This window comes from Acipenser ruthenus, chromosome 12 (genome assembly GCF_902713425.1).
Source record: "Acipenser ruthenus chromosome 12, fAciRut3.2 maternal haplotype, whole genome shotgun sequence".
Classification (NCBI taxonomy): domain Eukaryota; kingdom Metazoa; phylum Chordata; class Actinopteri; order Acipenseriformes; family Acipenseridae; genus Acipenser; species Acipenser ruthenus.
In genome coordinates, this window is record NC_081200.1 from 12,465,132 (window position 1) to 12,491,204 (window position 26,073).

Consider the following 26,073-nt stretch of genomic DNA (forward strand, 5'->3'; position numbering starts at 1 on the left):
AGTTCCTAGGGGGCGGTGCACAATTGGCCAAGCACCGCCCGGGTGGGGAGGGCCTAGGTCGGCCAGGGTGTCCTCGGCTCACCGCGCACCGGTGACCCATGTAGACTGGCCGGGCACCTGCAGGCCTGCCTGTAAGCTGCCCAGAGCTGCGTGGTCCTCTCCAAATTGGGGAGAAAAATAATTGCCGATTCCAAATTAAAAAAAACAGACACACATATATTGCATATATTTTGCTTTTATATGTAATACAATAACTTTTAAAATAAATAAACAGTGGTTTATTTTTTATCAGACAGCAGGAAGGGATAATACCAACATAAGTGCTTCAGTAGTTAGTTATGTTCAAATTGTAAACAATCACAATAACATAAGTCTTAATAAAGCGCTATAGTACACAGGGTTAGAAACTAACAATATTGTGCGACTAGTCCAAGGACTAGTACCTTTTGAAACTTGCTCATGTGAAGTGCCTAAGTTGGATTCAATAACAACAGTTGGGGTCCCTAAAAATAGGCTTAGATTTTATTTTGCTAAAAAATAAACACTGTTATAAATTGAGATTTATATATTTTTTTTTAACAAAGCACCTTCATAAACCCTCATACAGATCAATCAATCACCTGTTTGCACCTCGTTACTGAGCAACTACTGTACTGTGTGCTGAGAAACTGACATTGACAGCACCGGACGGGATGACAGGAAAAAATTCTCTCAGCTGTGTCACCTTGCCGACCATGAAGATCCGCCTCAAATTGACACAGATGACATAAATAAAATGCTTATTTTATTGTACATTACGTGTGTTGCTATTTACAAAAATGCTATGGCTATGAATTACTATCTACAATAACTAATGTACTCATGTACACATGTGGTCTTCACTAAAGTCCCAATTTAATTTAAAGACAGTACGTTTCATTGTAGCCCTCAGGATGAAATTGTTAGCTAGGTAGCTATTTTTTTTTTTTTTTTAATTAGCAGTGGCTGAAAACCACTTCAGCAAGTACAGTAGAATCTGCCAGAACTGACAGATGCTGTATCTACTAGGTTTAGATACTAATGAGAGCATTACAAATACAAAAGAAAAACGAGGGAAACACAGATCTTTTCAAGAAAGCTGGGAGTCTTTGTATAAATTGATTTTATATTTTTAAACACTGCAATAACAGCTCTACTTGTGAAGCATTCACACTAATTTGACAGAACCGGTGATTTATTTGCAATCTACAGGACCATTTTCCCCCATTGGTGCTTGAACCCCGGAGCACTCATGGAATCACCACCTGTGCACCTATTATCAGTGATTAAAGTCTGGTTTTCAAACAAACTGATTATCGCTCACCAATACTGTATTGGTATAAGAAAAGTGTGTTTTAAAAAAATTTATTTCAGCTTCCAATCACTTCAAATATGCTGACGATAATGTAAACAACACCAAGCTACAGACAGCGAATCCCAAGTGTTAAACATGTTACTGTTTATAGATAAGAACTCAAATTTATTATGAATATATTGTGTCATTATGTTTTAAGTAACATACTATGATAATGTTCACTTTGCTAACAACATCTTCAGTCACGGTCATAACCCAGTATAAATCTTCACATTTTTGGTAAAATGACTTACTTCAAAAGATGCAACGCGTTTCAGTAAATTCAAACGATAAACTTTGCATCCCGCACAGAGGGAGAACACAAATGTAAAATGCCATTAAGTGGGGATGGCATTGCAAGGGAGTTGAAGGGAGGTTTCAGTTCCGAGTGAGTGTTTTCTAAGCATTATTTGTGAATGCTTATTTCCCCAGAGGATTTTCCATAACACCGAAAAGTTTTCCCATCACAGTGTATTATTATTAAGCCCTGCTGTACCAGTTTAGGTCTGCCTTGCCTTTGCTGAACAGTGAATATTCCGGAATCCTGGTAAGGTCACTCTCCCGTAGTGGAAGATGTCATGATCTGTTCCCTGGTTCATCCTCTTAACCAGGTTCTTCTCATACATTAAGGGATGGTAGGCACCCATTGTGCAGGCTCGGTTATAGAACTTCTGGTAATAATGACAAATGTCAGACTTTCTCTTAGAAGGCAGGAATTCATACACATTCACCTCATCACAGAGGCTCATCATTAATGCGATGCCTGAGAAAACACAGAGAAAAAAAGGGTTTATTTATGACACATTTTTTAAAATATGTCTGCACTAAGGGATAAGCCGATTAAGTTTACACATTTTCTTTATTTGACACACTATTTTAGAAAGAAAAAAAAGCATGTCAACTGTTCACTTTGAACAGTTGACGTGCACACTTAATATGAATGTAAAACTCCCCCAGCTCCGAGTTACTTGTATATCATTGGGAAGATAACATAACTTTCCCAGTGTGCAGAACAATGAGGAATGGCAAATCATGGTTGGTACATTATATAGCTAGACTCTATATTCCTGTCATATGCCTTAAGAAATCCTTTACAATCATTTAACAATCACTTAGCAACCCTTTTATTATTTTTTTTTTTACAGAACAAAGGCATATCATAAAAAAAACTTTTGTGACACCACAGGCCAGTGAACCACAGCTAACAAACAGGCTCCATCTCTTTTATCAACTTTGTACCCCTGGGAGTCAACAAAGAAATAACCTGCAAGGCTAAAACACATGAACAACAGCAGGTGGTTTAGCTAAGTATCGTGTTTGAAATCCCCAGAGGCTTACATACTAGATTGGCTTGTTAATAGTTGTTGAACACCTGACCTTCACTTTTAAATAGAACTGTTAAACGTGTATCGCAAGTGGAAACAAATGGAAATGTGCCAGGGTCAGGTCATCCTTTGACGGGAAGCGATATCTGAATGCAGAGAGTCTGGGGCCGCAGGTCTTTTTGATGATGTGCTGCTTCCCAGCATATCTGCATTTTACGATAACAATGCAGACGTGTTCAAAGGGACACTTCAGCTTTGATATTCCTCGTACAAGGAGCCTGTAAGACATGCTTTTAGAAAATCAGGTGACGCAGAAACCACCACCTGTAACAGGGGGTCTTAGTACCTGCTACTTTATTTGTGGGTGTCTGCTGAATGATGAGAGAGAGACAGAGGGATGCAGTTGACAATGCCGCTCAGGTGTCCAGGTTTTATTCAAATAAACAAATGTTGTAATGACAGGTTGCCGCCGCAAAGGTACCAGCAATGATAGCCCCAGTGCACGAGGACACACACAGACAGAGTGTAACCAAAATAAGAGCTCCAAAAATGCAAAACAAAACACAGTGAGAAAACAACTAAAAACAAAAGTTTGCCAAACACTGGCTTAGCGCTGCTCCCACTAAAAGGGAGGTCCCGCTCCAGAACCTACTCTGTGACACACTAAAATAACCTGCTATGGGATCAAAATCCCCTAAATTAATCCCTACACAACTCACCCTGGCTCTGCACACAGTAGTGAGGCTCAACACTTGCTGGAACTAGAACAAAAGAACTGGCTTTCCAGCTCCTTTTTTATACCATGTGCTAGTGTCCAGTCCAATCACAGGGTCACCATACAAATGTACACTAAATTGAAGAAACCTCTCGCCAAAGGCACTGGAAAGGTCAAATAAAACATATGACCTCACTCTTAATTTGTTGTCGCTGAAGCAAGTGTACGTAGCTGTATGAAGACGCTGTATATATAATAATGGAATATATAATAATCTAATAATCTGTGCCTATTTTCCAAAGATCAAAGTGCTAGCTAATTTAAACTTCTACCAGTTAGCTTTCTGCCTGCTTCAGAATGGTAAATAATAGTCTAACCGCCAGTTAAAAGGGTGACAGCACTTTAGATCATAGGTGCAACTACCGTACCCCCTTACCGTTTTTCAGGCACCCTTTAGTCCTGCTCAAAATTCAGGACGTCCCATTTTCACGGCAAAGCTGCTGCCATGAACAACTTTCTTTTTTTTTTTTTTTAAACCCACATACAAACGCCCAGGCTGTGAAAAATTACTTAATTCAAATCAAATTTTTCTTTATCAAATGATATAAAGCAGTTAACCTTGTTTTTTACAATGTAGCCTGTCACTGCATGTGACCCCACTATTTATAGTATGCACTTTTAACACTGACTTTCACAAACACAGGTGTGCAGTACATAAAGCACTCTAGGTTTACGCTACAATGACGGCATTTGTATTTTACACCGGGAAGAAGTTTTAAAAAAAAAGAGGCTACAGTTTGCTTTTAAACACACTGGATTGTAATTTGGATTCTTATGATTTAAAATATTGCAGTTAACAACCTAAATATTTTATACGTAGACAAAAATTGCTTCCTGATGTAGTTGTACCCTTTAATTTGATCAAAATACTGTAACTTTATTGTAATTGTTAATGTGGATAACGATTTTGCTTCTGGCTGCCAGAGTAATGAACAGCAATGATCATTTGTATATAATGAACAGCAATGATCATTTGTATATAATGCACACACACATTTTTATTGGTAAATGTCAGCACATTTGCCAGTATATTATATATGCAACAATTTACATTTACTACAAACAATCTGTTAATATCTGCATTGTCCTGCAGTTTTATACACTTTAACAGTGAAGCCTACATATAAAAAGAAAAATAAAATAATAAAATATATATGTTTGCATTTTTACTCTCTTTTTCCGACATTTTGGGACAGGTTTCGGTTGTACTTATATAACATTGCTAACACATTTGAACAGTTTTTTTTTTTTGGCAGACTACACTGTTTAAATGCTCATCACTTATTCATATCTCCTAAGAACCACAGAAAATGATGCATGAAATGCGATCTGCCAGCGGGTAAAATACACCAAATATTTCCAAAATCGGGCCCATAATGTTGCAAAAAAACTATTTAAGAAAATACTAAACAAAACTACAGCTTGACATGTATGGTGATGTTGCTTCTGTATGTTTAGGGTGCAATGCAAAGGTTCTTCCACAGGTCATCAACTTACTTATTTCAATTAGACCATTATAACAAGACACAGTTGATGCTAACTTGACCCTGTCCATTTATAAACTATGAAAGGTCAGTCCAGAGACTGCCTGGTTTAACTTGGCCAATTGTTTTTCACATTGTACAGGTGCTTTTGGTCGGATCATTTTTCACAGGAAATACACCAGAACAAAGGAACTGGCTTCCAGCTCCTTGTTTATCCATGTGGCCAGGCCTAATTGATAATCAATAAAGCAATTAACAACTAGCCAACTTCTGCACATGGCTTCTTAATCCCATTCCTGCCTCTTTTTCCCCTGGGTCCCCTGAATGAGATTCTTGGGGAGTTATTTTAATAGTCCTACAAGGAAGTTCTCATTAAACAATCCATGCTTTTCCAAAGGCTCGCCTGTTTTCAATGTCTCTTTTTTACTTTGTTCACTAATAAATATCAATAAAAAACAACCACCAGAAAAAGTTCCTGATGTTGTTGATTGAAACCATGTGTAATGGAAAATGTGAGATCTATGATGTGATGGCAATACATATCAGGTAAAATCTACCGAAACTATTTGTACTTTAACCTTGTATGAATGCTGAAACAGAAAACGTAAAAGGTTACCTTGCATCCCGGAGGAAGGGGGGTTGCGTTGGATTTTCTCCAGTGAATTCTCCTGAATAATGTCCCACAGGTTCCACTGCATAACCGGGTTCATGATATAAAAGAGCTGCTCAGGATGTTTCTTACGGTATTCCATATACCTCTCAAAGAAGGAATAGTCTGGTTTGTTGTACCACTGTGAACATGAACACAGGACACATTTTTGTTTGGATTCACTTTGTACAGTATATCTTTTTTATATAATTGTACAGTATGTAGTGTGTATATTTTTAGAGCTGTATTGAGCCCTCAGGGGTATTTTAACCAAGTATAATATCAAGTTGCTCTTTAAGGTCACACAGTGACACACATGGCACAAGGGCTCCAAAGAGGAATGAAGTGGTATACAGGGTAGGCTACATCCTGCCTTTCATTACACCTACTGCAATTAAGCAGCTTGAGTGCTTAAATTGATACAGAATCATTAAGAAACATTAATGAAACAGACCCCCCCACACACTCACACTTAATCCAATTTAGATTCAGTAGTTCGGGACAAACACCAATCACAACATGTTTTAGTACAAACATTTATTGAGGAAAATGCGGAGTATGCAAAAATACACATAAGTATTTTCTATATATGCATTCATTTGGCATTAAACCTAACTTTGTTTGAGGTCTTGCTGCCTGACCGACTGGATGAGACGGAGACCCCCAAAAAGAACAAACCGGTCTCAATGCTGCGTGTAGTAATGGATATAGCCCACTTGAAGGTTTAGCCAACCTTTGACAAGGATCGTCAGCACGCATGAGAGGAAAACAAAACCCAAGTCTGGAAAATAAATCTCTAGGAATCCATGGCTGATCCGATTGCCCTTCCTCCGGCAGGCTACTAACGCTAACAGCATATTTGAATAAAGCATTTTTAAGATCTACATATTTCTTTTAATATAACCTTAATAATCCCCAAAAATAACCAACTAGTCGCTTGAGGGTAATTTAGGTGCATTGGCAGTATTAGGTCTGGTTTTCGGAAATTCAGCTGATTTTTTGGGCTTGCGTGGACAAATTAATAGTGAATGGGCTACCCGGTAGCGGCTGCAAATGTGAAGGAAATGGCAGGAAGAATAGGAGCAGGCTTCTTCGTTGAAATTGTTGCAGATCTGGCAGGCGCCGGGAATGTAATGTTGCTGTCCTGACTATCTTTTGATCTGGAAGGGATAAAGGAAGGGGGGGGAAATGCATGGGAGGGAGGAAGGAGGAGGATTGTGAGGGAGGGACATGTGAACCTCTGAATCTAACTGACAGGTCTAAAATGATGGACAAATAATCATCCAGTTCACACTGGTGGTCAGGACAGAACTCACTAATTATGTCCCTGATATGGCTGAAAGCTAAAGTGAACTTGTAAATGGTGATTTTTGAATAAGCGGGGGTCGGACGTTTTAAGTGTAACAAAGGTCGGCGCACTGATCCACCCTGGTACTGACAGAATCTAGTGTGTTCTAGAATCTAGATTACAGTTAGAGGTACTGGGGAGGCCTGTTGGATAACAGTGGTGGGTGCTGGAACTCCAGGATGGATCATGGAAGCAGCCGCTCCTGACTGTGAAACATTCTCTGGATCCAAATGCTCAGAAACTGCTGAATGAGCCTTAGATTGACTGGTGCTATGAAGGTCCCGCCTTCGGCATCTTCTGGATGTAGACGCAGAGTTTTGTGAAGTTGGGGCAGTGGGCAGACAGGCGAGCGAGCCGGTTGTTGTGAAGCAGACATCTGAGCACAGAAGGTTGGCGTAGTAAACATCGCCGATTGAAGTTGTCGTGGAGTTGATAACTCAGCCACGGGAGGAGCTGGTTGAATTGGTTCAAGAGATCTCGGCTCCGGGGAAACGGCAAACAGATCATCATCCGATGAAACTGAAGAACGTTCTCCTTGATTCGTCTGATACGATGAAATCAAAACGCAAATGAGAAGTAAGTGAAGAGGGTATTTATAGTGCTAACAATCTTAATTAGCTAATGTGTAAATTGAATGATTCAATTTGGTGACGTAGAGATTGGTGTCTGACCCTCCTCCCGAACTTTAGCTATAAACTTCATATTTTATCATTTTTAAAAAAGGGAGATACATTGGCCAGGTGTCTTCGATTATGATATAAAAACTGGAATATATCCAGAATACCATATGCCAATAAATACAATGCAACAACAGTTTATTTAAAAAAGAACAATCTAAATCAATACATGACTTTCACACCCACAAGTTAATTACTGATAATGTGATAGTTAAAAATATATTTTAAAAAAATAGTGACAGCAACAAGTGCTGTGGTTCTTTAACATTTAAGCCATGTGTGAAAGAACTAATGAGACACTTGCTTTGCATTTCTTTTGTGCTGTAAGACAAGCTATTTGAAAAACAAAACCAAAATGTTTTGCAATGACTACTGTTGCACTTGTCTGAAAATCTCCAAATAGCACCACGTTTATCTGCATGAACAGATTTGTATTTAGCATTTAAAGATTCCCTATTTTAGCACAGCGCCCTAGTTTAAGGTACTGCTAGAAAAGGAGGCTGTGTGGTCCAGTGGTTAAAGAAACGGGCTTGTAACCAAGAGGTCTCCGGTTCAAATCCCACCTCAGCCACTGACTCATTGTGTGACCCTGAGCAAGTCACTTAACCTCCTTGTGTTCCGTCTTTCAGGTGAGATGTAATTGTAAGTGACTCTGCAGCTGATGCATAGTTCACACACTCTAGTCTCTGTAAGTCGCCTTGGATAAAGGCGTCTGCTAAATAAACAAATAATAATAATAATAATAATAATAATAATAATAATAATAATAGAAAAGTGTTTCAGAAAAGTGTTTCAGAAAAGTGTAGCTTCTACACTGCCTGGCCATTTTATTGGGACCTTTCTACCACAATGGAGTTGGCCATGTCCTGGTGTGGGGCATGTTCTGCTGCTATACTCTGTGCCCCTTGATTACTCTGGAATTCTGGACAAATGCCATATAAACATCGTTGCTGATCAAGTCCTCCCAGCAATTCTGCACCCTGATGGTGAAGGCTACTTCCAAGAATTGTGTGCAAATACTTGGAGGAGCATGACAGAGACTTCAGGTATCTTCCATGGCCACCACAATCCCCAGATCCTAATCCAATTGAGCATGTTTGGGATGAACTTGAACACCAAATTTGTCATCACAATCCTCTGCCTAATTGATTAACATCTCTCGAGACACCTTCCAACACCAGGTCAAGGCTGTTATAATGAAAAAGATGGCCAAAACTGATATTTGGTACAGGTCAAAATAAAGTGGCCAGGCAAAGTACATAGGTAGCTAATTAAGTTCTAAAACCAATGTCATATCTGCCATTTGTGCTCCATTTACTGAGCAGTCAGAAGGAGGACAGTAGCTATGCTCACATGTTGAAGATCTTGTTTATAAGGTGCAGGATCCCACAGGATTAACACTCCGGTCTGATAAAGAGGATCCGTTAGAAAATGGTGCTGTTCATCATATACAAGCTGTAAAACAAAGCAGAAATATTAAACATTATTAACAATAACTTCTTTAAATCACACAGCATAGGTATTGTATCTTGCGAGGGGTGTTGTAGTTTAACTGGGACAAACAGATGTAACATTTACAGAGGAAAAGCCTCATCATGCTTCATCATCCTTAGTTCCTAGGCTGGTCCATTGCTTCCAGGGTTCAGCAGCTTGGTCACATCCGTTGTAGGTGAAGAGGCTTGACTGTTTATTTTCATGCATGATTTATAAGGCATTCGTATCTAATGCAGTGGGCACTCCTGCTTCTTCATTGCCCGTGGCAACAGTAACAGTCCTGAAGCAATGCCAAGTACAATCTAAGTACCTGGCACCTGAGGGAACTATTAAAATATACTAAAGTGTTTTATTTTTTTTTTAATGTGTAAAAAGTGTTCTTTATTGAAACATGAATAATTAAAAACACGTTCTAGCAGACATATGTCGTTGCAGTACCTGTGAATTTATTATTCGAATAGAAGTTTTTTCCCCCACATCAGTGCTATACCCATCAGTCGGAGCGGCATTGAATCTCATGACAGCATCGTGGTCATCTTAAAAAGTGCAAAAGAAAAGCATAGATTAATTTGCATTATGTTGTTGCTGGCTTAATAATACACACAGCTCAAAATGTTAGAGAAACTTGGCACGGGTATGGAATATAAGGGTTACCTTAACTAATCTATTGTTTAGATTCACTTTGTATATCACTTGGTTTCAGTCAACATATCTTGGTGACTTACTGTATACAACTCAAAAATGTAATAAATAAATAAATAAATAAATAAAATAAACATGTAGAATCAAAACCCATGTGTAACCACTAAACTGTCCCCCCACAACTCTCTGCCCCTAGTGGGCGTTTAAACTGTTTATGAGAACTCTGTAGTGTACAAGAAGTTACCCTGCCAAATGTTTGGTTGTAAAAAGCATATATGCATTATAAAGTTCAGCACAGAACAAGGATACATAAACTACAATAATCTGTCATTTCATACCTATACTAATTAGATACTGTATGTAACGTTCTGCTGAATGTTGATGGAAAAACAAAGTAAACCACAAGAGTGTTTCTAAAAAAGAAAAAGCACAGCTGTCAGGTTTCAGTTCTGGTTTCTGCTTACAGTTTATGAATTTCCTATGCAAATCTGTACACCTGTCATAGCATAGCACAGGGGTTTCCAAACTGTGGTCCGCGGCCCAAAGGTGGTCCACGGGAGCAATGACATTCTATGTATTTACTTCTATTAATAGTGAAAAGCAAGCGGCTGCAACAGCTGTAACTGTAGAAAAATAAAGTGTAGAAAGGCAATATTCAAATCAGAGGTCACAGATTGTACTTGTAGGCGGGATAAAAAATGAGAGCTCTGACAATAGGGCAGTGTTAAGGTCATGTTATCGCTCTGCTGGCAGATGTAAACATTGTGTTCAGTATTAATAGAATTACAACATGTCGGAACAAAAAAGGCAGCTAAAGGAGTTTGAATGCACATGTACCATGGTCTCAATTTTGAGGTGCTGGAATGTTTTTTTTTTTCTTTTGTAGAAACGTTTTCATACTAACTTTTGTACTTGATAACATTAATTAAAAAATTCAATTGATGCCTATGGTGAATACGTTTTTGTGACTTATTTAAAATATTCAGTACTTTGATGTATGTTTCAATATTAACTAAATCAAGTTATTAATCAAAACGATAAATCTTGTTACATACCGGTAATTGATTTATTAAAATGTTTGGATATACTGCTATTGTATTGATTACTGGCTCGTTCACAGGCACCTTAAAATAACACTAGAATATATTTTGTTGGAAAATAATAATAATAATAATAATAATAATAATAATAATAATAATAATAATAATAATAATAATGTTTTCTGACCGATTCAAATTTCGCTGCAGATGGATTTATTGTCATAACTTTTCTGTTGTTTTTTTTTTTTTATTTTTTCGGGGGGGGGGATGTTGCAAGCCATCTGAATGTGATTTTGCAAGTTGTGTTTGGTTGTACAGAGTAGTGGCGAAAAAAGTAACTTATGCAAGGCTCTCGTTTCCTTCTGTATTGTGCACGTTCATCTTTTATGTGCATGACAGTTCAGCATAAGAGGCAACAGCTGGACGTTTTAGTTACACAGTGTTCAGAAATTAGGATTTAAGGGTTATGATTTTGTGCACGTTGTTCTGGTTTTACTTAAAAGTGATTCCTGTTCAGGTAATTATGAATGGGAATAATAAGAGACATTAACTTTTTTCTTGTTTGATGACCAATAAAAATAACTGCATTTCTAAAATTTTCAATTATACAAAGGTACCTAATTTAAAGGTTTGACAAAACTGTCTGTTTAGTTTTTGCAATTTATTTTTATTTACTAAAATTAAATTGTTTTAAAAAATATATTTTCACTCAGTGCATATTCTATGTGATTTCCACAATATTAATTCAATTGAAAAAACGGCAGTTTAGATTAGGTTTGTTTATAATGTTACATGTTTAAACATATAAAATGTTTTTAGATTTGAATTTGACATTTTGCCAAGGAGTTCTAATAGTGGGCTGCAGTGCCTAATGCTGCTGAACAGGTGGGCCTCAGGTGAAAAAGTTTGGGAACCCTAGGCATATCACATTCAATATGATATAATGGCTGGTGGGGCCAAGCCTGTAAGTCGTTTAATTTGTTCTGGGGGGGGATATGTGACCATTTCTCACAATACTTGTACATAACTTGTAACGCTCAATTAGAATTATAAGGTTAAACTACTGTATAAGAAGCAAAGTCAAATAGTCAAAGTTTTGGCTAGTGCCATTTGACTTTATAGTTATACCAAATAGCTGGTAGAAGTGGTGTTAATTTATAATCATGTAAGTTAAGACAGTACAAATAATGCATACCACAAACCACCATAAGCTACTAATTTGAGTTTTTGAAAAAGAAAAAAAAATGTCTTGTTAGTTTGCCATAACCACAAACCCTATTTTATATTTTCATTTATGATACGCAAATTCTAAATTATTTTACCTATTTTGAAAATAATGCATTGAATAATAATGTTGCATTAGTTACAGATGCATTAAGTCCTTTCTCTTAAACAGCAAATGTATCCTCTTTGACCATTATGTCCATTTCTGCTATTTGCCTGAGCTGCTATCTCTGCTCTCTCTCCGGATCAAAAAACACTTGCAAGAAACAGGCATAGCAGCAGGGGTAGGAACAGAGTGACCTATTCTGGTTGTGCATTCTGCCACTCCCACCTATTCTCTATCTATATACATGTAGACAAGATGGGGCTGGCAGAGTCAAGACACACTGCCCCATGGTTTGAATGGAACAAGGAAGGCTGTTCAGTCACGGCTCATAGGGTGCTCCAGACACATTTAAAGCCAGGTAAAGGCAGATTTAGAAAAAGTAAATGACACTAACTCAACATTGGGCAGACAGAATGAAAATAAAATTAACAAATACAATACCTATTTCAGCTCCCAGTTTTGCATTTTTTAAAGAGCCTGCCGATGACACTATAGCACACCGCTTGAGGTTTTCAAACTTCTTATTCAAGTCCTTTGTGGGCAAGTATTTCTGCCAATCCCCTCCTTTGACGGGGCCGTCACCTGCTTTAATCATCTCAAGTGGTACGCGAGTTTTGAGCTCGCACAGGAGCTCCTGCTGGCTCAGCTTTGTAGACACATTTTTCCAGATCAATGTCACATTGTATTTGTTCAGTGCCTGGTAATTGTTCTTGATATCCTTCAGTGAGGCGCCAAGATCATCAGTAGAGGTGTTTTCCTTCCATACCGGCCAGGATCTTACAGTCATAGCATTTTGGACAATTTTATTCCTGGTTACTTTTTGCTTCGCAGGTATCAATGTAACGTTCTGAACTCGTTTTTTATTCAAATCAATTAATGTAATTTTCTGAACTTGTTTTTTACTCATATGAATCAATCTACTCTTTATCTGTGGGGCAGGATATGTTTTGGTTTCATGTATCCTGCTGTACATGAATAAACATGGGAAAAAAACAAAAATACTGACAATAAGTAAAACTTTGTAATAAATGTTTTTAACCATTTTTCATCCACAGGTCAGGGTAGGTTTTCAGAACTTCAATGAAAGTCTAAAAAAAGAGAGAAATTAAATTAAAATGCTTAAATTACATAGCAGGCTTGTTTATTTAGTTTTACAGTTAAAAATGTGTAGAATTGTATTTGTTTGAAATCCCAGAAAACTAGCAACACTTAGCTACCATTATTTAATATTAATGTGTGGAATAAATTAGCGAGAATACCTTGTGATATTTATAGCTGTTGCCACATGACTTAGTTTACAGGAAAAGTGTGAGCTCTGATGGGCATAATATCTTATGCTCTTGTAGCTTTGTAGTATTTTCTTTTTTTTTTGTAGTATATTTTTTATTAGTATTTTTTGGAGGGTTGGAGGTGTATCACATTTTGAAAAGATTTTGCTAGGAGGATCACAGTCAAAGCAGTGTTATTTTTTTATTTTTTTAATTGACAGCTACCCGGTAATTTGAATGTTGGAAGTGGTGTGTATATCCCTTCCCTTCTCGTCTCCCAGTATTTGTCGCATTTACCTCCCTTTTTTAAAGGGGGGAATAGCTGTACAGCTTTTAAAAAATTCTGTGTTGCTGGAGTGCTGCAGAGCTACAGGCCATTGAGATTCCCTGACTTGCTCGCTTGATCAGCTTAGGTGGCACAGGAAATAAATTAAAAAAAAAAACAATAATAATAATTCTCAAAATATCTCTTACCCTAAGTAAATTGTCACAGAAAATGAATCAATAGTCAAATCTATTTGCATATGGATTTGGCCAACTCCATGAAAATGAGACTGTAACAGAAGGGGAGCTAACAGAGTTAGTATTTCAGCTATAGGCTATGACAATAACTGAAAAATAAAGAAATGTGTTCACTTCATTTTTTATACAGTTATCTTCCCTGGCATTTGATTAGTAAGTTCTATTTCCTGGCATTTTGTGTATATATTTCACTTAACACTCACTGGCATTTTATGCAAACAGAAAATAGTTCTCTGACATATAATGTACAGAATATTGTTCCCTGGAATTGTATGCAGTTAGTTCTCTGGCACATCGATTGTATATAGTGTGTGTGTGTGTGTGTGTGTGTGTGTGTGTGTGTGTGTGTGTGTGTGTCTAATATATATATATATATATATATATATATATATATATATATATATATATATATATATATATATGAATAGGGCAGGGAGGGGGTTAAAAGCCACATTTATTTAATTGTTTTATTGTTTTGGCAGTTGGCTTGTTATTGTAAATTATACACTGTATATAACAAAACCATTAACCATAAATCTGCATTTACAAAATGATATATTTCAGGATAGTAAAAATATTTTGGCCCTCCTGGATTTATACTGCCATGAAAAGGTGTACTGACTGTATAGAGAACAAAACATGATATGAAGTATTTAGATAAATATTTTAAAGCATATTGAAGTGATCACATTTTATTTATAATAATGAGATATACTTTAGATTGACTATATAATCTACATATACTTATTGTTCAAGCTACTGTCATATGTGTGGTTGTTAGAACTTAACTTAAGCACCAGAAATTGCCTGTCTATAAAACTGGCAAAAACATAGATGCTAGCAGTATTGACAGCACCATGATGCACATAGAAACGTCCAAGGATTACAGCAGAAATCAAAATCACACACGAGAACAAATCCCACTTTTAAAAATGCAGACAATTTAGGTTATAAACAAGTTATAAAGTTTTTTTTAATACTCACAATCCGTTTTCTTCTGTGTTCTTTTCCTCCGTTCGATTATTTTATATTACCTCGTGCACTGTCGTAAATGTACTGTGTATTTAATTGCAAATACCAGTCTATAACAAGAGAAAGTCGTTTTGCGCAGCGTGTCAACTGTGCGACGTTTCCACCCGTTCAAGTCTTTTGCAGTCAAAACAGTGAAAACAAAGGGGTGGGGAGGGGGGGGTCATGTAGGACAACCTTTTTATTCAGTGTCATCCCCTTATGAATATGGGCTATACAGTATTATAGCCTAATTAGGGCTTCTGGTTTACGGTGTTTTTCGCACTTTTCTACCCTCCTTTAAAAACGCAGCTGACGTTTTCAGTCATTCGTGTACTCAATCACAACTGAGAAACTATTTAAGTTTATTATTATTATTATTATTATTATTATTATTATTATTTGTCTTTAACAACTAAAATGGCTTTTAAATCGTAAGTTTTACTTTTTAATTTAAAATCAGAACGACTGTTTTTTTTTTTTTATAAATATAAATACAGTTGCGCATTTTCATTATAGCTTTAATAAAGACTAGACGCTTATTGTTGCGATCACGTTTGTACATTCTGCTTCAAATGAAAAATGAAGGCTTGGCCCATTTAAAAGCCCATTTAGTTGTTTCACAGAAGAAAAAAATAGTAAATTAAATCGGGAGTTTAAGAAGTGCACAGAATAGGCTATATTGCGATGTTGGTTTCTCTCTCGCTCTCTCTCTGTGTGTTCCCTCCCCTGCACGGACATTGTGTGTGTGGTGTGGATATTTGTACTTTTATGCCGTGGTATTGTTTTTATAATGACAGTTTTACCATGTCTTTGAAAGTGTATTTCCACTTTATTGTTGGGTAGCAGCGTTGTTGCATTTGCACTTTAATACATGATCTAATTCATGTGAACCTTGTTTCCTTTCAAGTCGAAGACGACCACCAACATTAAGTATGGGATATTCCCTGCCCTTGAGGCAGGTAATACTGAGCTCTCTATATCAGAGCTGCCGAAAGCCCCTTCCTGTGATGACGCACTCGGTCCCACCAAACCGAGGGTATAAAACCGTCACTCACCGGAAGATCTCCCTCTTTTTCCTTCTCAAGACGGTAAGGTAGGACCTCTGTGTCTAGAACTGAGCGTGTTGATAGGAAGAGCCCTCGAATCGATGTTGTAGTTCCTAGCATTCGTGCTGAAAGCTGGCTTGCCGCTTTCCCGGAATCAACGACTCTTGAAAAGAGACCGAGTTTTTTGTCTTTCTGTCTTTCAGCGGCCCCCCCTGGGCGGGCCGCTCTCTCTTTACTGTTTGTTGTATGTGAGCAGCTGTCTGTTCAGCCACCCGCGAATGAGTTGTCTTTTCCTATAGAGAGTCACACAAGTTTCCTCCTCGGGGCTAGGCCTGCCGTGTCCCCGCTGTCGAGTGACCCAGCCGCGCTCCCTCCCTCGGGGCTAGGTACTACCGTATCCCCGTCCGAGCGGAGTCGCCGGCCGAACCTGACCGCTGCGGTGAGTCGGTTCATGTGCGTTCGGTGTGCTCTCTCTCCTTTTCTTCCTTCTTGTAAACTGTAATTTTTGCTTACAAAAACTTTACCCACCGCGGCTTCGGCCTCTGTCCCTCCCTGGTACACGCTTTGCGCTGACCAGGTGTGTGTGTTGACCACGCGGTCTGGGTACGCACTTTGCGTAGCGTCCTCTCCGGTGCTGCGGCACTGCGGCGCACGCATAGCCTGATTCTCTTGGCACAGGCTACGTATTATCCGACGCCAGCGTAGGAGCTTTACGCACACGGTACTTGGTTACAGTACGCAGTGTATGTAGAATAGTATTTACAGCGCACAGAGCGCAGTGTATGCAATTACGCTCCCGCTGCGCAAGACGTCTGGAACATTCGAGGACGAGCATTGCGTAGGCACTGAGCTGCTAACGCATACCTCATGGTGCCGCACGGTATAGTGCAGGCCTAGTCTGTTGTGCGTCGTTTAAAAAAACAAACAAAAAAAACCATGCTGATTATGAACAGACCCATGCCAGGGTTCCATGCCTGTACGGCTTATAACGCCAGTATCCCACAAGAGGATAACCATACCCTCTGTGCGGTGCTTGGGTGTCCCGCATGCCACCATGGCCCTCGAGAGGGACGTGGCTTACAGTGTCTGTGAGGCTTTTCAGCCTAAAGTGAAAGAGGCTCGTCTGGAGAGAGCCAGAAAGGAGAGCTCCGCGTCCTACGCGGCGAGGTCGTCGGCGGCCTTTGGGTCCCCCGACGAAGCGCCCCTGGACTCCCTGCCTGACATCCCGAGTGCACAGCGTAACCGCTCCCCGTCTCCAGCCGCAAAGCGCGTAAAACGCTCCAGGCAGGCAAGGGATATAATGGACCTGAAGGCCCAGATGGCCCAGGTACTGGAGCTATTGTCTAAGCAGACCTCAGCATCGGCCCCTGCTCAGGCTCCGTTGCAGCCCCAAGCACCATATCCCCCCTCCCTGCAGGGTGCGCAAAGAGGGCGGGAAGGCTCGCCCCAACTGGCACAGGAGGATGCGCTGTCCGTAGCTTCGTTCTCCTCTGATATGCAGGTGGGGGACACCCTTACAGAGGAAGAGCCCGGCTCTGAGTGTGTGTCGGAAGCCAATTCCACCCCGTTGTCAAGCTCGGTCTCGGCTCTCATGGAACGTGCTGCAGCGTTCCTGCAGGTTCCCTGGACACCGGCGGCGCGCCACTCCGTGTTCCGGACGCAGGTGCTGGCTCCCCGCCCGCAGTGTTTCCCAGTCTTCCCAGACTTTTTGGAGGAAGTGCGTTCCTCCTGGGATAGACCAGCTTCGGCCCCTAGTATCTCCAAGCAGGCTACACCGCTCTCCTCCTTGGAGGGCGCAGATAAGCTTGGCCTGGCAGGGTTTCCGCCAGTGGACTCCACTATCACAGCCCTGGTTAGGGCCCCGCCTGTGGGGGAGCTCGCTAGAGACCCAATGTGTCCTAACCCTCAGTGCAGGGTGACTGAGATGCATTTAAAGCGAGCGTACGCAGCAGGGGCGCAGGCAACCCGCTTGGCTAGCACAGCGAGTGTGCTGACCGCGTATCTGGATGGAGTATTGCGCGAGGCCCCGCTCTCGGAGCCAGTGGCTTCGGAGCTGCGTCTCCTGGCAGATACACTGCTGCAGATCTCCGGCCTGCAGGGACAAGCCCTGAGCCGAAACCAGCTGTGGTTGTCACAGGCCAGGGTCCCTGACGCAGATAAAGCTGCGCTGCTGGATGCGCCCATATCCCCGGGGCATACGTTTGGACCAGCTGTGGAAGAGATTCTGCAGAAGAGGCTTCCCGTCAGGTGGCTGCGCTGCTCCCTCCGCGCTCCGGCGTGGAGTAGGTCGAGCCGTTGGCAGGATACAAACTGTCACCAGAACGGTTCCAGTTCCCACAGCCCCAATGGGTGACCTAAGGCATCGCCTTCAGGGTAACAGGGCCCAGCCAGCAGGTAAAGAAAACGTGGGCTGTGGTCGATCCACGTACCAGCGTCTCAGGGGTCGCCCTCAGGGCCAGCGCGTTACGCGTTCACCCCAAACAACTGAGCCCCAACCCCAGCAGCCCCAGCAAGGCCCCTGAAGGCTGGCGGCCTCAGACCCCCTTTTTGGCACAACAGCTGCAGTGCTGGTGCGCTTGCACCACGGATACCTGGGTGCTCGCCACCGTGCAAACCGGCTATGCACTTCAGTTTCACTCGGGACCTCCTCCCTTTCGGGGAGTTATAAACACCTCCGTGACAGACTCCTTGCAAGCCTCGGTACTTCAAGAAGAAGTGTCCGCCTTGCTGCGCAAGCAGGCCATTTGTCGAGTAGACCCCGTCTCCCAGGAGGAGGGGTACTACTCGAGATACTTTCTGGTACCCAAAAGAGATGGAGGGGTTCACCCCATCTTAGATCTGAGGCTCTTGAACGGGTTTCTGAAAGAAAGGAGATTCCGAATGCTGACACACCGTCACATCCTCCAGTCAGTCCAGCCGGGTGACTGGTTTACAACTGTGGACTTGCGGGACGCATACTTTCATATCCCCATTCGTCCAGAGCACAGGAGATACCTGCGGTTTTCCTTTCAAGGAAGCGCGTACGAGTTTGCTGTGCTGCCGTTCGGGCTCTCCCTAGCTCCGCGTACGTTTTCAAAGAAGTAGACGCTGTACTGGCTCCCTTGCGGCTGCAAGGGATCAGGGTTTTAAACTATCTCGACGACTGGTTGATTTGTTCCCAGTCTCGAGAGGGAGCTCTAGCCCACACGGCAATTGTGACGGAGCATATAGTCAGGCTGGGTTTAGCCTTGAACGATGTAAAGAGTCGGCTTGCACCAGTGCAATGCACCACGTATTTGGGGCTCCGGCTGGACTCCAATGCAATGCGCATATACCTGTCGGACAACAGGATAGCAGCTATTCAGGATTGCCTCTCCCTGTTTCGACAGGGATCGAAGGTATCCCTCAGGTTGTGCCAGAAACTGCTGGGTCTGATGGCCGCAGCTATGGTAGCGATCCAGCTGGCTCAATGCGTTTCACCTCAATGCCAGACGCGACAAACACCGCAGGTTGACTGTGTCTCAGACATGCTCGGCGGCCCTACGCTGGTGAAGGGTTCCCTCTCACCTGCGCAAGGGTGTGAAAATGGGAGTAATATTGAATCGCCTTTAGACTCCATAGAACTGAAGTATCTGTCTATGAAGACAGCCTTCCTTTTAGCTATCACCTCTGCTAAACGGGTCAGTGAGCTGCAGGCGCTGTCTGTGCATAGCTCCTGCATGCGTGTGTGGGAGGATGGAAGCAGAGTTTCGCTGCGCACCAATCCTGCTTTCCTCCCCAAGGTGATCACAGCTTTTCATGTTAACCAATCTGTGGAACTGGAGTCTTTTCACCCGCCTCCATTTACTTCACAGGAGGATGAGAAACTTAATTTCCTCTGCCCAGTGCGGGCATTGAGGTTTTATGTACTTAAGACGAAAGCTTTGCGTAAATCGAATCAGCTTTTTGTTTGTTATGGTACACGGACCTTGGGACAGCCCCTCTCTAAGCAGCGTCCGTCACACTTGATTGCGGACACGGTGTCGACTGCATATGGTGGTGCTGGGTTACCCCCACCTGGTAGAGTAGCTGCGCATTCGACAAGAGGGTTAGCTACATCGTGGGCCCTTTTTAAGGGCGCTTCGATGTCTGAGATTTGTACTGCGGCTAGCTGGGCTACGCTGCATACTTTCACCAGATTCTACCGCATTAATGTGGTAGATCCTGCTGTGCCATCTGTGGGCACAAGGGTCCTTGAGGGTGTAAGTTCACACCGCTAACCTCTAGGTTAGACAGCGCTTGTGCGTCCCTCATATGCTGCCGTTCCTTCTCCCTCGCGACGGCTCTGGTATACATTATCCCATACTTAATGTTGGTGATCGTCTTCGACTTGAAAGGGAACGTTAGGTTACCTACCGTAACCCTGGTTCCCTGAAAGAGAAGACGACCACAAACCATTTGGTCGCTTCGGTCGCCCTCACGGGTTCGGTGGAAAAAGAGGGAGATCTTCCGGTGAGGGACGGTTTTATACCCTCGGTAGGCGGGACCGAGTGTGTCATCACAGGAAGGGGCCTTCGGCAGCTCTGATATAGAGAGCTCAGTATTACCTACCTCAAGGGCAGGGAATATCCCATACTTAATGTTGGCGGTCGTCTTCTCTTTCAGGAAACCAGGGTTATGGTAGGTAACCTAACGTGTATCTGCTTGAAATCTTGCTACCTGTTAATAGGTGAATGGAATTTTTTTTATTATATCAGTACTGTTTGAAACTAGGTGTTGCTCTTGGAAGTTTACAATAAACAAACACTTGTTAAAATGTATCTGTGATTTTCTTGGTGACCTTGTTCCTACATTTTTAGATCTGCTATCTGAATAAAAAGAACCTAAAGGATCTTCTGTAATTTGTTCGGTGCCTTATCGCACTGAACTGGCGTAGTCAGGCTACATTAGTACTTTTAGATTCAACACTTGCTACATCTTGTGCTATTTTGGAATTAAAGGCAGGTTTGTGGTAGCGCGTTTAAATGTTAATGTTTGGAAACGTATGCAAATTACCACGAGGGAGGTAGTTGATATGCAAACCATATTCACTTAGGGCGCTAACTTTATTAGGTGCCTCAGGGTGTGTTAAAAGTACCGCTTTTTGAAACCAGGCGGTGTCACAGAAGCAGCAGAAGAGCTCCATAGAGTGAGGAGAAGAGTCATGGAGAGAGTATTTTGGGCCAGGCAGACGTTACTAGGGCTATGTGAGGAGGAGGTAATAACTACATACAGAAAAGGGGCGTAGCGTACATTGAGGGTCCGTGTACGGTCCGTGTACATTCCAGCCAATCGTTTTTGCATTCTAAATCGGAAATCAGAAAACCAGAAAACGACTCGTTTTTTCTATTTCGGTTTTTCATAAAAACAAAAATCGACCCGTTTTTCATTTTCCAATTTCTGAGTTTAAAGTACAAAAACTGATTTAAGCTTGCTTCCCATTTTTCATATTGCTTTTTGTAATAAAGTATTCGAAATGGAATAATCTGTAATACAAAACTAAATAAGACCATTAAAAAAAAAGTACTGATGCGTGCTCTACTCGTATCGAATGTGTCTTCTTGTTATGACAGCAGTGTGGTGTATGGTTATGGCTCTGGACTCTTGACCGGAGGGTCGTGGGTTCAATACCAGGTGGGGTACACTGCTCCTGTACTCTTGAGCAAGGTACTTTATCTAGATTGCTCCAGTAAAAACCCAACTGTATAAATGGGTAATTGTATGTAAAAATAATGTGATATCTTGTAACAATTGTAAGTCGCCCTGGATAAAAGCGTCTGTTAAGAAATAAATAATAATGACGTTTTCTGCATCAATACATTGATATCTATATCTATGGATGCACCCCCAAGTGAAACAAATTGGGTACCAGTGAAAGGGGAACTCTAAACATACGTGGGCTCCCTGAACAAATGTGCTATGGTAATACAATCCAGTTAAGTTTGTAAAGTTAATTTATAAAGCCGGATATAAATATTAAGGACCGTAGGCTACCTGGATTTTTTTCCCTTTATGTGAAGGCGTATTATTTTGAAGTCTCCTATGACCTTGATGCCATCTCAGAAAAATGCAGATATGTATCCACTTAGGCAGCTGGAACTAAACTGAACTGGTGGGCTTAAGGCCCCTGTATTTATACTACTATTTATATTACTGGAAAGTTCTAGAAGTTACTCCAAGTTTATTCAGCACTGAATCTATCTGGAATGTTCTGGAAAATAGGTAAATTTCAAAATATCACTGTCCTGGTCACAAAAGCAAAGTTTGTGGGGAATAATAGCCATTTTCTATACTTTTGAGGCATAAGCAATTAGGAAATAACACTTACTACCCAGGAACCAAAAAAAAAAAAAAAAATTGTTACACAGTGTAATCAAAGATGAAACGAAGAAACCAATCTGTAATGCACTCTGGGTACGACGTTATTTCTTATATTAATATTGTTTTTTTGCTGACAGTCCTGTGCAATGTGATGTTTAGCTGCGATACGTTTTGATAAATCGGTGTTTTTCTTGCGCCATGGCAACGCCTTCCCTCTCCCTTGAAGATTCATAGCCGTAGTACTCTTCATGTATTGTATTTGATGCCATGGGCTAGAAGAATTGGAGGTAATTCTATTTATAAATTCACTGTTTGGCAACAGCAATAAAAAAAAAATGCTAATGTTTTCGTTAGAGAAAAAAAATCAGAGGAAGTACATACAGTTTTTTTTTTGTTTTTGTTTTTTTTTCGGCATCTTTAAACAGCTTGTTCAGTGGTAACAACGCACTGGATACTGTACTGAAGCAAACAGCAGCTACGTTCCAGTGTGATAGCGTGGCGCCTCGTTCAACCTTGACCTCTGTACACCAGAAGCAGTTTAAAGTATATTTACGTAAATTTAAAGCAACATTGTCTGTGTTGATGATTATATATGATAAGTGTATTGGTTTGGTTATCAAACAAACAAAATAAAAAGCTTTGCATGTTTTTTGCCCTGCCCCAAGTGTAAAACGAATAATTCTCCTACAGTTTATAGACAATCCGTGTTTTCCGCAGCAAACTGATTCCTCAGCTCCCTGTTCATGACGAGAAAGAGTTTAACTGAGTGCATCCTTTAGATATGTTTCATTGCTCTCACAGCAGTATGGGTACAAATAGATTGAATGGCCTTGCCCTGCTCTATGTGCACAGAGACATGTCCCAGGAGGAAGTGTTACAGCGTTTCAATAGATCAGGCCATAGGAGGATTGACAAACTCTATTTAAAGTAAAGCCTTCTAAATCAGTGTTTTTGTTGTGGCATCATACAGTGTCTGCAGTCCAATCAGTCTTAGCACTAGTATCAACAATCTTACCAGTCCCAGCAGTAGCAGCACCAGTCCCAGCAGTGGCAGCACCAGTCTTACCAATCCCAGCAGTGGCAGCACCAGTCTTGCCAGTCCCAGCAGTGGCAGCACCAGTCTTACCAGTCCCAGCAGTAGCAGCACCAGTCCCAGCAGTGGCAGCACCAGTCTTACTAGTCCCAGCAGTCGCAGCACCAGTCTTACCAGTCCCAGCTGTAGCAGTACCAGTCCCAGCAGTGGCAGCACCAGTGTTACCAGTCCCAGCAGTGGCAGCACCAGTTCCAGCAGTAGCAGCACCAGTCTTACTAGTTCCAGTTAAGCATCAGTGTCACCAGTCTCAGCATTAACTTCAGTAGCAGTGAACTAGATTGTAGACAAAAATTAGACTGATGCTTCAGTAAAAATCTATTCCTAGCTACGCCCCTGTAAAGTGGCCAATTTAATGTAACATGTAATTCAGACAATGTGCTTAATCGTCACAAGCTTTTATTAAAAAAGAAAAAAAAAACTTTCCTAGCAGGACATGAAAGTTTGGTTTCAGGTCTGCTTTTTTGTCATGTGGGTGGTTTCCATTTGATGTTATATGCACTGGTCTTGTAAGGTCATAGCTTGTTTAACTAAAGTTTTTTTTGCAGTGTAACGCCGCTAAATTATTATATACACTCAATCTCGTTTTACAGTTTATAGGTGCAATAGCTGACTTTTATGAGAGGTGAAAGTAACAAAAAGTAAATGATATAATGCAATCTGTTAACAAAAAAATCATCTATTAACAACAAAACAGCATACCATAAATTGAAAGTCAGTTTACTCAAGGACAAAAAACAGCATACCTTAAATTTAAATTCAATTTATCCTGTGGAAGTTCTTTATTTGAGCTGTGTACTTTTGCTCCAAAGTTTATTTAATTATGTTTTATTTGAACTGTGCAAGCACAAAGTGTCAATCATTCCCCTAAGCCTCGCCCACTTCCATCGAGGAAATCAGGTCTTGCTCTTTCTGTCTGCCGACACGTTCAGCCAATCACAGCTAACTTAGGTTGGAACCCAAAACTGACACTCAACAGACGAGTTCTGGATGGGGGCTGCAAGGTGATGTGGTGAATTGAATGCACTGCTGCCCGGTTTATTATCCAACAGACAGAAAATAACAGGTTTGGAACACAAAACAAAATGGCACTGATGTAGGGGAAATGAATTCACACCAGTCCGTTGTATTTGTAGTAAGGAAAAGCTTTAATCACGAGCTCGGGAGGTTACACAGGTGGTGAAGATTCTTCTATCTTTGGAGTTGATTTGATGTCTCTCTGTGTCAGTGCAGCTCATCATGTAGGCAGGTTGTGGTTTAGCTAAGGCATCCTATTTTGCTCTATGCAGACAGCCTGTGGTTAAGCTAGGCTTCCTGTTAGTGTTAAACTGGGTCTGTGCAGACACTGCAGGTTGTTAACATAAAAAAAAGCTTTATAGGTACTTATGCATTCTCAACTACACATTAACATTTGGCTGACCTAAAATCCTACTTCAGGCACGTTGGCCAAAGTAAATAGACAGACAAACGAGTGGACGAACAGACACAAACAAGTACCGTGCTGGTTCTCCAGCATGTAGTAGCAATTGTTTATATTTCAAATTACTTCTCTCTCACCCGTTCTCCACTTACCGAACACACAACACCGAGTGAGTGCTTCGTGCATCTGTATTATAGAATTGTGCTGGGATTCAATTACCAATTAATTATTCACTTGAATCCCAGCACGTGAACTAATCTGTGCACTCCCATGCTCACATATCAGTACACATTTAATTTGCACATGAAGTAATTTGTGCCACCTTTGTGTCTAAATACAATTATACATTTTAAACAATCGTGCTCATTACCCACATTATATCCCATGTACCAACTACAATACACCAACATTAACACACCACACACAACACACAAATAAACACAGGGGCGGGGTACATTGCCACATATCCCCCCCTTGTGCGCAGCACACATGGCCTCAATGGCCACCTCCCCCCTTAGTCTCAAAGTCCCGGTCGTATGTCCAGCACAGAAACAGGGGCAGCAATGGTCCATGGGGGCGGCCATGGTGGGACATCCTCCTCCCAATCCAACACCCCTAGTGGCCAGGCTGACCGTGCCCGACTGGCTCCTCCAGCCGCGACAGTCCTGGCAGCGGAAAGGTTGCTTTATCCCGTTGTACCCCTGGCAGCGGAAAAACTGCCTGGGGCAATACTGTCAGCAGACCTGCAAAGCTGTTCTGGCGACCCCAGGCAAAGCTGTTCCGACGACCCCAGGAAAAGCAGAGCTGGTGACCCCAGGCAAAGCAGAGCTGGCGACCCTAGGCGAAGCAGAACTCGGGTGACAATGGCAGCAGTGGACCCTCGAGTGGCAACGGCAGCAGCGGACCCTCGGGAGGCGACGGCAGCAGCGGACCCTCGGGAGGCGACGGCAGCAGCGGACCCTTGGGAGGCAAACTCAGAAGGGGAGCCCCTGGCCATAGAGGCAGCAGCGGGAGCTCCACTTCTCCCTCGTACCCTGTAACTGGTGGCTCCACCGGTAACCCCAGGCAATGCGGGGCAGGAATCCTTGGGCAAAGCGAGGCAGGCATCCTTGGGCAGTGCGAGGCAGGCATCCTTGGGCAGTGCGAGGCAGGAATCCTTGGGCGGTGCTGTGGTTAGCCACTGTGGCAGTGGCTGCGGCGGTGCTGGCCCTCTTCGTGGCCGCTGCGACCGGGCTGTTTTCCCGTGCTCCCCTCAGCAGACT

General features: G+C 41.7%; 1 protein-coding gene across 3 annotated transcripts; it reads right to left on the reverse strand.

The window, feature by feature from the left end:
• Window positions 1-219: 219 nt before the first annotated feature.
• LOC117416731 (beta-galactoside alpha-2,6-sialyltransferase 1-like) lies at window positions 220-23,683 on the reverse strand. 3 transcript variants are annotated; one of them, XM_059034558.1, is made up of 6 exons: window positions 23,317-23,683; window positions 12,578-13,224; window positions 9,563-9,660; window positions 8,984-9,085; window positions 5,573-5,747; window positions 220-2,135 (listed from the first exon to the last, which is right to left on the reverse strand). In XM_059034558.1, the coding sequence occupies exons 2-6, from the start codon at window positions 13,176-13,178 to the stop codon at window positions 1,873-1,875; spliced, it is 1,239 nt and encodes a 412-aa protein (XP_058890541.1). In that variant the 5' UTR covers window positions 13,179-13,224; window positions 23,317-23,683; the 3' UTR covers window positions 220-1,872. The 3 variants fall into 3 exon arrangements, with proteins under 3 accessions (XP_058890541.1, XP_033884008.1, XP_033884009.1); XM_034028117.2 differs by lacking the exon at window positions 23,317-23,683 and adding an exon at window positions 14,911-15,083; XM_034028118.3 differs by lacking the exons at window positions 220-2,135; window positions 5,573-5,747; window positions 23,317-23,683 and adding exons at window positions 7,008-7,497; window positions 14,911-15,083.
• Between the last annotated feature and the right edge of the window lie 2,390 nt (window positions 23,684-26,073).